General features: G+C 39.3%; 2 protein-coding genes across 3 annotated transcripts in view; one reads left to right on the top strand and one right to left on the bottom strand.

Moving 5' to 3' along the window:
* The window catches only part of tmem63c (transmembrane protein 63C), a 37,660-nt gene extending 30,895 nt beyond the window's left edge, over positions 1-6,765 (bottom strand). The window contains exon 1 of one of the 2 annotated variants that reach the window (XM_042218223.1): positions 6,640-6,765. The gene's annotated coding sequence lies outside the window, so the exon portion shown is untranslated. The remainder of the gene's footprint in view (positions 1-6,639) is intronic. The other variant, XM_014331940.2, reaches the window with a different exon arrangement.
* Positions 6,766-8,609: 1,844 nt separating this feature from the next.
* Positions 8,610-12,628, top strand: zdhhc22 (zinc finger DHHC-type palmitoyltransferase 22). The gene is made up of 3 exons (XM_005916754.2): positions 8,610-8,720; positions 10,461-11,018; positions 11,437-12,628. Exons 2-3 carry the CDS (start codon positions 10,463-10,465, stop codon positions 11,712-11,714), a joined length of 834 nt encoding a protein of 277 aa, XP_005916816.1. The 5' UTR covers positions 8,610-8,720; positions 10,461-10,462; the 3' UTR covers positions 11,715-12,628.
* The last annotated feature ends 1 nt before the right edge of the window (position 12,629 follows it).

Here is a 12,629-nt window from a genome sequence, read left to right as displayed (position 1 = left end):
GTGCCATATCTCTTCACAGATGATTTGTCATGCTGAAATAAGAAGCTGCTATGATATAAAATCCATGTCAGGGAAAACCGTAATCTCTACATATAAATTTGCTTCAGAGAGGCTGGATTCTAATTCCCAGCTGCACCACGGGCTAATAAATACCATAAAGCATTTGGTGGACAGTCTCTGTATAACTTCCCATTCCTTCGTAAAACATTCAGCTGGATCAAGATATATCCCCTGCCTGAGAGAACGAGAGAGCGATGGGCCTGTTTTTCCTGAGAAATGAACTATATATAAAATGTAAACTTCTGGTGACTTCCAAACCTCTGCACCCAATCAACTTACTGTCACAATAACTATGATATAACCCCGAGTACAATTTGCAATCGCCATAAATAAAACATTCACGACTTCAGAGGCGCGCTTCTCCTCTTGACTGCACTGACTGCAGCCTTGTTAAACATTTTCCCCCTGCCGCTGTTCTGTTTGTGTTTGCAAAGTATGCCCTCTCTGCACGAGACGGCCGCACCTGCACAGACAGGAAAGATTTGACATTTCCCTTATCGTTTGCTTTTGTGACGGCTCGGAGCTGGTAGAATATGCATGAACTTTTCTTTTTGTCAGCCATGCCCTGCAGGGTTTTCTGAAGGTGAGACCCTAATTAGCAAAATCCTAGTTTTTAAAAAGTGTTTTGCATAAAGAATCTCTCTTTATTTGACTTTTAAAAAGCCAATGAAACTGCATGAGAGAACACATGGTGGGAGATCTCCTCCGACCTTTCGTGCTGAGATGTATGGGATAAAGTGAGTGGAGGTAGACAAAAAAATTTAACAGATAACTGCCACTTGACTCTGATGAAAACCTTAAAGCTACAATGGATAAAATTCGTAGCTTAATAATGGTATCACCTAAAAGACTGTAAAAAAAAAAGAGGGTTATGTAGAGAGAACTAGGTTACCATGATAACCAGACCCTTTCCTTTTGTAATGCTTTGTACTTCAAGATGAGATGGGGAGTCAGTGCAACCTCCAGTCTGGCCTCATCAAACTTCAAAGGAGGATCATATTTTTCTTTTATATAATCTATGCGTTTGCTCTCCTGTCAATCATGTTGAAGGGCAGACAGTGAAACAAACATCAGTGGCTGAAGCACTTATCGAGAATCCATTCAAGCTGAGAAGCTTTGGCTTCTGTTTCTCTGTACACTGCTTACAGTGACCCTTGGCCACTGGCATCAGATACAGATGACTCGAAGCCTGCTTCCTGCAGCAGTCCAAGTCCATGCAGCTTCTCTAGTATCTTATTATTATTATTAGCAGCTTCTCTAGACGATTTATATGCTGTTGCGATATCCAGCAAGGCTAGAGCCAAACACTATTTTCTGATGTAAATAAGCCTTAAAAATTTAACAAATTAGGAAAGGCTGATGATAAAAAATTCAGCTTTAGAGCAATCTGCTCTATAAGGAATACCAAAGTTTTATCGCAGGGTCTGTAGTGAGTGATGTAGTGAAGACTGCATTTTGCTCATTTTACTAATTAACATACAGTCAAAGACCAGAAGCTTTGGAATAATGTTCACTGGACAGATGCAGCATTCATATTTGGTGCCGAGCAAGGACAGCTGCTCAATAGAAGAACACGATGCCAAGTTTGAAGTGCGATGGTGGGAATCTTATGGTTTAGGGTTAACCAGTAGCCTTGAAGACTGACCTTGCAGTCATTAACTGAACTACAATTTCTGCATCATGTCAATGCCTGCTTTAGCTGTTGGCTGAAAATGAACAAGAAATAAAAATTTCAACAGTGCAACAATTAACAAAAAGCAAAAACAAATGGAGCACGGCAGTAATTATGTTCATAATTTCAGGTTTTAGCCTGTACAGTTATATTTTCGTCTATTACCTGCATAATTCCCAGTAACATACATGTATTTTTTCCACCTCACACTGGCATTTGACGATCATTGCAGCATTTGTAATTGTGTGACTTTACACCTTGAGTCAGTTTATATTATTCTGTCTAACCCCCTGTAGTAGACAGGGGTTAAAACTGAATGCCCCCTGTAGATTTCCCCCCGGTAGTTTTCCACCAACACACTCAAAAGCAGCTGTGGTACTTTTCCTGCAGGACATGGTTAAGCCCTCAAATAATCCAACAGAAGATCAATAATAGTTTAATAATTTCTTATCAAAGCAAAGTCCAGGGATGAAAGTGCATTTACCAAATCAGGAGCATAATAATGTGAGCTCTTCGGCTTATGGGCTACATTTATACATGGCAAGTTCTGCCTGAACAATCGAAAATTAAACACATTCTGATTGTCCATCTCAGTGCAAGACATGCAAGACATTCTTCATTAACTTCACACTGAGCTAGTCAGTTGGGACATTTCCATTATTATGTGGTGCATCTGATTGGTAGACTGTTGCTGTTGTGACAGGGATGTCATGTGTGAATGCATCTTATTCCTAACTCTGCAGGAGCTACATCCTCTGCTGTGAAGGGTTTTGGGCGGAGGATGTGTGGATGGGCAGCCCTTGTCAGACTCAGCCTGAGGCTGAGGAGGATTGGGGCGGAGGTTTTAATGCAATCTGCTCACCACCTGCTCAGTGGAGGGAAAGGGAGGGGGCTTTATTCTTTTCACAACTTGCTCTTTATCACATCAGACACACAAACACAGATCACTGAGGTGTGTCTGCTCAGAGTTCACAGTTAACGCACCGTCCCCTCCCCACCCAGCCTCCTTCCGAAGGCTGAATGAGCCTTTGCATGACTGGAGCGATGACTGCACACACAGGCTATCCTCAACAAACCTAACACCTGCTTCCTGTCTGGCTGCACATGCTCAGAAGGCCCCGAGAGATTGTGGTTGTGTGTCTGCCTTGCTGTTGCTGTGTGGACTGGGCCAGTCCTTATTAGGACCAATGTAGCATCTGTGATTCTTGGCTCTAAGATATGAATGCTTGATTACACTGTACCTGACCTATTCAGTAACCACAGAACCTCTCTGAGCTGCATTTTCTCTGCACACCACGCAGGATGTGGAAGATTCCACCCACAGCTTCTTACACTGCAAATTCTCCTGTAGATGATCCTAAAACTGGGCCTGTGAGAAAACCTGAGCCCCAATCAATATAAACCTCACCTCCACGTCAACCATAAAATCCTGTCTGTTGGAAAATATTATTCTGGACAAACGTCTCTGTCACTATCTAAACCATATTTACATAAAAAAGTAGCATTTAATTACTTGGCACACAAAAAATTGCCAGGCAAACAATCAGCAATGGTTTAATGAAAGAGAGACTTACGGAAACAGATATAATTATCAGCATTACACACTATATAACCTATACATGTACAGTCTATTTATTTTAAACACCACAGCTGCTTGAAAATAAAGCTGAGTGCAATATATGCACATATTACTGTGGAAAACATTAATAAAGAACTTTAATGGACTTTAATTTGTTGCAGATATCCAGATCATTTTAATAAACATACCTGCGGAGAATAACATATTGTACTGTGCGACCAGCAGTTCATAACAAAAAAGGAAAATATTCACATTTAAAAACACTGCAATGAATATATAGCATAGTTGCTTCGAAATATTTGATTAATACGTACAGATTCATCTGATAACTAGAAATTGAAAATTACAGCATCTGATGCTGTTTCTTGCTGCTGTGACCTCTCTGAATGTCTAAGGAGGTTTATCTGATATGAATGCTAGCCCACAAAAGGCACTGTCAGTATGAAGTATCAAAAGACAGTCTGACATTTATGTATGACTGTGAATATCTGATACTCCTCATTGTATGGTAAGTTTATGGCGGGGTGCTTCTTTGTGAAAGTCTGTGCACAATACATCAGTGACAGCGCTGCATGCATCAGCATCACTGTGATAGACCTCGGAGGAACAGCAGTAAAAATTCACAGCTTGAATCTCAAATAGCAGGGCGCCTACTTTCTACTAAAGACTTCAAAAGAACAAAGCCCGAGCCAACAAATGCTGTGGTTAGATGACAAGTGGAATACAAATGGAGTTTTCGCAGCTAACTGTGGTATCATCAGCCTTTGCTTTGTTCTGATATTCTGTTTGTGTTCAACGGTCTGTTAAAAGGACAGCAAAGGTTTTCTGACATTCTTATTTCCATCTGGTAGTCTGGGATGTGGGGTGGTGGGGCTGAGGAGATGACCTGCAGAAAAACATCAAATATGTGGTGCAGTCATGAATGTCTGGTGCACACAAGCCATACTTGCACTGCATTTCTCACTGTGAGAACCTGCATGACTACCACCATCATCAGCATTACTACCAGAACAGAAAGAGGGATGGTTCACTGGATGACCCGTGTTTTGTGCTACACGGTAGCAATCTGTCTGCAACGTGAGCCATTTCTCTACGATCCCTGACTCAAATATGCATGTAACTCCCATTCATCACTGTATTAAAGGCGGCACGTCAGCACAGTCATCTCTTTTTATTATGGCCTGACATACATAAGGATCTACTTTGTTTTTGTTGTTTGTTTGTTTTTTAACCATGGCTTTATATTAACTGGTTAAATAATAGATATTCAATTCAATTCAACTTTATTTATAAAGCACCAAATCATAACATAACAACTGCCTCAAGGCACTTTATATTGTAAGGTAAAGACCCTACAATAACATCACAATAATGTGATAGGATACAGTTAATCCTGTAGGGGCCATGAGATGTGAAATACATTAGCCAGGTCTTTCAAAACACAGTGTTTGGTTTTGGTGTAGCACACCAAGAGGTATCACATAATTTGTCTTCTATTTACTCCACCTGATTTTGGTACATTTAACATTTGCAATATTTAAACCTTGTGCAAATTATTGCATGCATGGTATTAATCTTCACAGATTATGCTATGCTTTCCACTTCTGTCTAATCTCAAAACTGCAAAGAATCTCATCTCATCTACTTGCTCAGCTGGAGCTGTCCTCCTGCTCGTGGTGCTGAAACAAACACAAAGAAACAGCCAAACACAAAGTATGTGGAGAAAATGAACACGAGGCTTAACGTGGTTTAAGACTTGCTCTAACATACGTCTCAATATTGTCCATCCCTTTTGCACCTGCTCAGTGCTACACAAGTGCACCATATCCGTATCACTACTAAAAGCCCTTGTTCAATCTCAGCTTAGAGCCTTTTGAAATATTAATGCCTGTGTGACACTTACTGTGTGTGCACTCGTATGGATCAAATTTTAAAGGAACAGGATAAAACCCTGCAACTAATTTACAGCACTTTGGTAAGAAACTATGAAATATATACATATTTTATACTGAAGCAATTGATCAGCTGCAAATTTAGTCAATGTTCTTGTCATCTAGGTATGAATTCGATCACACAAATACCTACTATCTGTTTGTCTAAAACACTGAGGTAAAAACATACAGTTTCTCCCCTTCATTTAAAGCATCTGCAGTGATTCTGAAGTCCTTGATTTTCAAAAACGACCTTTTCACACCCGCAAGGCTTTGTTTACTCCAACCTGTGACACTAATTCTGACCCTTCTTGATATTTCTGAGATCTCTCTGAAAGCGCAATACCTCTATTTATAGAACACGCATAATTGGGAGCCTGGAAACAGGATAGGCCTCCTCTCTAATTAAGGAATAAACAACACTAATTGCTATCATTACTATCATTCATCTGGTGTTATCAAACGTCATGAGATGTGCATATATTGAGTCCTGTAAGATTACGCTCTACATCTTGGCTAAAATCTGAATATCACCATTCTAAATGTATTTCCTCCCAGGCTCTCATTAGGGTTTGACATATTGTATTCCACTAAGATGTCAAAAGTCCATAGCAAATCTGGCATTTTTAAGGCCACCTGCTTTCAGCACAGTCGGGTGGAAATGTTACCAGATGTCAGTTTAGTACTCTGCCCAATTTCCGAAAACAGAAAAAACACAGTCAGAAAAGGCTAGCTTTACTTACTGTAAAAGCTCAATGTACCTCAAGAATCACATTTATTTTACAGGGTAACCCTTGTGTTAAAACCCACATCACATGTAGCAGGATAAGCATCGAATCAACAAGTCACAAGAAGTTGACCGGTATCATTTTTTTCTGTGCGAATCCAACAGAGTCCAGATTGAACAGCATCAGGCTACACAGACAGAGGGTGGCAGCATGAATGGAAGTCTGAGGGGCTCCTTATTTTATTAAAAACGGGCTCCCCAAGTTACACATAACGATGCTCACTCAAGGTTTGCCACGCAGCTAAGTCCACGAGGAACAATCGGGAACAATAGGTGTGACAGAGAGGAGAAATGATGCACCTGGTTTGGGTGTAGTAGTCTGACACGTTGCCAGAGACAGGCTCGTCCTCACCAACACCACCACCACCACCACCACACTGTACCGTGAACTTTAAGATATTTATAAATAAAGGAAAAGGTATTGCTCTCCGTAATCAGACATTTTTATCGACTCTCGGTTCCCCCGCTTACTGCAGCACTCACAGCAGCCTGCACACCCACCTTCCTTCAGCTCCGTAACTTGATGAAAACGATTGCGCCACTAATAGCGCAGCAAAGCCTTCCGGTTTGCATTTCTATCACTACAGGCACGCACGGCTTTAATATTTACCTCACTCACCTTATAAAACTCCCTTATCGCTGAGGTCCGGCGGTGATGGAGATGCTGCTGATCTTTCTTTAACGCCAAGAAACAAGAGAAACTCCCACCTTCGCAGGGGCCGTCTAACAATTCAAAACCTGCTTTGGAGGCGTTAAGGGATCATCAAGCAATGGTGATGCCAACAAAATTTCATTCGTTTTATTCGAAGTTACATAAAAATATATTTGACCAGACATCCACCTTAAAGTTAGCTAGGTCGATTTAAGTGGTTAAATGAATTATATATATATTTTAATGTTAACTTTGAACACCAAATGCACAGTAATCTGAAACTGAATTTTACGTACTCCAGTTTACATCCCACAAATACAAAGGCTTATTCCATTTAAGACAGAAAAATATGTATATTTTACTTAAAAAATACATGTTTTTAAATATATTAAGGAAAAATATTTGAAAACAATTAAGCATTATTAAATTAAAGCTACTTTGTTTTTTTAAAATATACATTTATCATTATTTCTATATTTTGCATTCTTTATAAAAAATATCTACAAAAACTTTAGAATATATCACAAGTGTAGATACAAAACAACAACTTTTATATACAGCATTGTTTTGTGGGTACAACTACTCAGTCACTATTCATCTGTCAGTGGGTTGTTGCTCTTACCACGCACCATTTAGTAAACCGTTTAAATAGTTTTATTGTTCTTGATGATATTTTTGAAGATATTTTAATATGTTTTATATTATATTATATTATATTATATTATATTATATTATATTATATTATAATGTTGCATGTTGCATGTTGCGTATTATGTTTAGTTTAATTTCTGATCACAGGATTCCAGGATATTTCACTGTTGGCTTTGCCTCTTGTTCACAATGAAATTGGAAAAAAATATTTGTAAATACTTTGCTTCCTATGAAGGAATGAGGTACAAAAGATTTTAAAGCTACAATCTAATATTTCACAGGAAAATTTTAAAAAGGTTATATTTATTTACCTGTGCTCCCTATTGCACATGCTTTTATTACTTTATGAACACATATAATATCTCCTGTTTATAATTTTGTATATGTTTTTACAGACAGGTGTCTTTTCAAAAAGAAATCTCAATATCAGCGAGACAGGATTTAATATTAACAATAATCTTATGTTACCTTAAAGGAGAGGTCTCTAGACTAAAGTAATGAAGTGAAAGCTCTTTAGAGACATTACTCTACTTCTATCTCAGACTTAACCTGGTAACAGATATGATGCAAAATGTATTAGTGCTCAAGTTAATTGTACTTTAAACAAAGACAAAATAATAAAAAGAATATTTATTTGTAACAGGGAGAGGCCAATACCTGACTGATAGTGGTCCATTGGGTGATGGGTAAACATGTAGACTTGCCAATGGAGTTATAATTTCCTGTTATATTGTGAGATGTTGAAAATTGATGCCTTTATGACTCCTGCACAACAAGATGTGTTTTAGTATGGAGTGTTTGTGAGAGTCATGTCATGTTAACAAAAGAAATCAAATGCATTGAGCTGCCTTACATCCTGTGAGTAAAGCTCATTTTATTGAAATTGCTAAAATTAGCTTATGGACCTCTACGCTAACAGCATGGGACGTCAGATAACTGAGGATACATTGCCACCTACTGAATTCTTTCTTTCCTGCATTGACCCTAAACACTGCAGACTGTTCACATGCTGTAATAATAATAGTTATTCACATGGAAAGAAAGTGAAGGATTAATCTTATAAAAATGTACTATTATATAACTATATACTTATTGAATGGATGTATATGGAATTAAATATGGGGAATTAACCATGTGAAAATAATAATACTTGTTTTGCTTTGTTGAAATTTCTTTTTTGTCTTGTTAACAGGGAAACGTGAAGAAAAAGAGGAACACAGACGCATCCGGACCAGCAGGTGGCGGTAGACAAAGGAGTTAATGTGGTGATGTAAAAACGACGTCAGTGCCTCTCAAAGAAACCTTCTTGTGTGCGTTTGAAGAAGCTCCTGAGCTCCGAGGCTCCGTAGTGCTGAAAGGACAGCTCCTCCGCTCTCTGACATCTGCAGGTAGGCAGATGCGTCGCGCCATGGAGATGAAATTATGGGGAAATAACATTACTGGCGCAATCATTAACATACTGGAAACGATATAATGTAATTCTGAAAGAAAACAGAACACGAAGGAGATGGATAACTACGGTTATATTATAAATGCTTTCTGTTTTCTGTAGCATCCACACTGTCGATGCCCTCTAATGAGGGACGTAAAGACCAACTTTTAAATTTGGTCTGCAAGACCGCCCTCTTTCCTTTTCGTCGTTTGCTATCTTTTGATTTGCACATCCTTCAGTGCTGCAGGTTATGCGATGACAGAGGGAGGGATAAGACATTACTGCTATTCTCAGTGGCCCCTGGGAGTCCCCCACCCCCACTTTGCTCAGAAATTAGTTTTTAACTCTAAGCGGCAGGCTTACATTCTCTCTTCTATTCACATTTCTGCACTGTGCTCTTTGTAAATGGTTTAAATTCAGTGTGATTTATTTCAGGGTTTCATATTGTCAGGTAAAGAGCATTCAGTAGTAGACATAGAACTAAACAGTTATCCCCTGTGAACAACCACTTGGACACAATGGAAAGGAAGAACTACCTGATCTCTCCTCAAACCAAACTGTGTCCTTGGAAGGGTCATTCCCTCCAATTTGCTACTATTTAATTCAAGTATCTTAACGTAATAATCTCCCTACAACTAAATGACTTTACTGCTGGATTAAGACTATTGATGCCCCTTAAATTGCAAACAGCACTGCCAATTCTTTAAGTACTTAGCAATCCTCATAAGCTGAGAATTTGTTTTGTCTATTTGCTAAAACTGTACTATAGTATCTTCTGTTTTGGCTGCACGTTTGTGTTTGCATCTAACATGAAATTGGTAAAAAGTGTTGAGAGTGATTCATCATGAATACCTGTGTTTGCATACAGAGACCTATTTTCAGCAAATGCGTGTTTGATGGCACCTCGTGTTTCCTAATGCAAGTTTGTTATATTAAAAGCCTGATTAGTCATTAGAAAAACCATTTTTCAATTATGTCAGCACAACTGAAAATAGTGTGCTGATTGGAGAAGCAATAAGTGCAGCTAAATAAGTGCCTGTATTGGCTGTCTCAGTCTGATTATAGTCTCTAAATTTAAAAAAAAGGACTGGAAAATGATCACTTTGTCCTTAAGGAATAAAAGTTAATTCATGCAGTAAATTAAAAAAAACAAAACAAAAAAAAAAAAAACAAAAGAGAGAGGAGAGAGAGCAAGAACAGATTTTATAAAACAGGAAGTACTGCTCCCTCCACAAAACTGTGCAAACATCAGGGCCTTTACCTAAAAAAGGATAAACACCCATACAAGCCAACATGGGGTGGTTTGTAAAGGGAGTATGATGCCCATGATGAGTGAATCTAAACCTCTGACCACAACTGTGTTCAGCTCTCTACGCATGCCCAGTTAGACTTTTAGCACAATAAACTTGAACTAAGTAACATAATGTGCACAGAAAGAGCGGTGGTTGATGTAAACAGGCCAGTTTATTCAATTTATTATCATGTTCCATTTAAAATGATAAATCATTTATGATTCCACAGACCATTAGTTGTGATTTAGACCATTTTGGGTCATTGTTCTTGTTATATTAGATACAAACAAATGTGCTTTGCTTTCAGAAGAAAGAACATTTCAAACTGACCAGAAACTTCTGCGCAGTTACGTTTACAGTTACTTGCACTTGCACTGCTAACTGTGTTCTTTGCTCCCACACAGATATGTTCACCCGGATGTTAAAACTGAGACTTCTCAACGCTGTAGCACCTGCGTACTTTTTTACGGCTACAGCAGTTACCTTCATTTTTCACTTTGGCTTCTTCATTCCAACAATTTTCCCAAGTCAGGGTACATCACTGGACGGGTCCAAAGTTTTACATACAGTTATGTTCCTTTTCTTGATGTTCAATGCGTTAGGGAACTACATAATGACTATTAAATACCCAGCTGAGAGTGCCAACGAGACTGTGATTCCAGTGTGTTCACCTCACTGCTCAGATAAAGTGGACGCGCACTACCTCCTAAACGGCCGTCACTTCTGCAAACTTTGCAAGAAGGTTATCCTTAAGAGGGACCACCACTGTTTCTTCACTGGAAACTGCATCGGCAACAAAAACATGCGCTACTTCATCATGTTCTGCATCTACACATCCTGCACATGTTTATACTCTTTGGTTCTTGGCGTGGCCTTTCTAACAGTGGAGTACTCTATCTCTTTTGAGAACCCCCTGACCTTTTTGACTCTTCTCCCGTTCTCCACTGGTTACTTCTTCATGGGTGAGTTTTCCATTAAAGCTGATATCGCAGAGGGGACACCAATTAACAACTCAATATTTTTATTGTTGGAGTCTGCTAGAGTTTGCATGATTCACAAACTGGATCTTGGCGCAGCCTCTCAGTTCATGCACGTTCAGCTAACTTTGTCCTGATTAGATGCCCCTTGCATACAGAAGGTTAAAACAGCACGGCGGCAGGGCTTTAGCAAAGCTAGGCCACACTAATGATATTTGCTTTCACTGAGATCAAAATGGTCTTAAACTAAGCATTTAGGTCAGTCTGCCTGAGCTTCAGGCTAACAGGTATTACTTGTATATACACTGACCTCATTTAATACTCTTTTCTTTACTACAACCATCCACCATTCTAACAATAATATATGCGACAGTAATTTCTCCTCCTCAATATCTCCTCACAGGAACAATCTCAGGCCTGCAGTTGTTCCTGGTGCTGATGCTGTACGTGTGGCTGGGCATCGGTTTGGTGTGTGCAGGTTTCTGTTGTCAGCAGGTGCTGCTGGTGGCCCGGGGGCAGACATGGTGTCAGATGCAGAGAGGGCAACTTGCAGAGAATTGCAACCCCTGGAGAGCTAACCTCAAGGACGTCTTTGGCACCCGCTGGATGCTTGGTCTTATACTGCCTGTGCAGACAGTAGAGACGTGCTCTGAAGACGCAGATGCCCATAAAGAGGACTGAAGAAAAACCTCATATCGTAACAATAGCTCCTCACAGGTCAAAAAAGTGACACATGTTGTAGAAAATGCTGTCTAAAGACCCATGTGGGGAACGATTTTGAACACAGAGAGGATGCTTTTTGACGTTTCAAATAGTCTGTGAAATAGCTGTTAGCACACATTCCTTTAAGGACAGGAGCCATACAAGCAATGTGAAATAAGCGCGTAGTCTAAGTGTATCCTTTAGGTAGCTTTTTAAAAAGGCAATATTAAGACAAATAAGTTGGTCATTTTTGGAAATCCAGCAGTTTTACTTACGCTACTATAAACGCTTGCATCAAAATATAAAGATGGCTTTGCATGCCTTCACAGCTTTGCAATTTTGTATTATTTGACAGCCTGTGCCATGCGGTGCTCTGAGATTATCAAAGTGCAATATTCTTCCACACATCCTATTAAGATGCTACAAAGCGACGTTCAGGAAACTCCGGGTAGTTTTCGTGACAATGACTCTCGTTTGTCGTTAAGGGCTATCAGACAAGGAAGCCGTTTGTCTGCAGCATAAACTGCCGGGCTTGACAATAGTGTTGTGACAATTACATGTTTAGCCTGATGTACTCTACTCAAAGTAATGTGACTCAGGCAGTGTGAAGAGGGAATGCTCCTTTGGAAAATGGGTGGGGAAGATGATTAATATCCGATTATCCAGGGTTATTATTCACAATGTGCCATAAAGTCATTTCTTATTTGCTTATAGCTGACCCCAAAGATGAGGTATTCACTACACTGCTAATAATAAGGCGCTCTGCATAATAATATTATTATTAAGGACTTTTCACTGTTATTCTGTGACTCCAGCTACAAATACACTGCTCATGTCGAACAGGTTTTGGGTTTGAATAAGTATACTTTCTAGAGATATTTTGTCTATTCCTGT

The sequence above is a fragment of the Haplochromis burtoni genome, unplaced genomic scaffold (genome assembly GCF_018398535.1).
Source record: "Haplochromis burtoni strain Fernald_Lab_line unplaced genomic scaffold, NCSU_Asbu1 Contig_16, whole genome shotgun sequence".
NCBI classification, from domain to species: domain Eukaryota; kingdom Metazoa; phylum Chordata; class Actinopteri; order Cichliformes; family Cichlidae; genus Haplochromis; species Haplochromis burtoni.
This window is presented reverse-complemented; position numbering and strand designations above follow the sequence as displayed.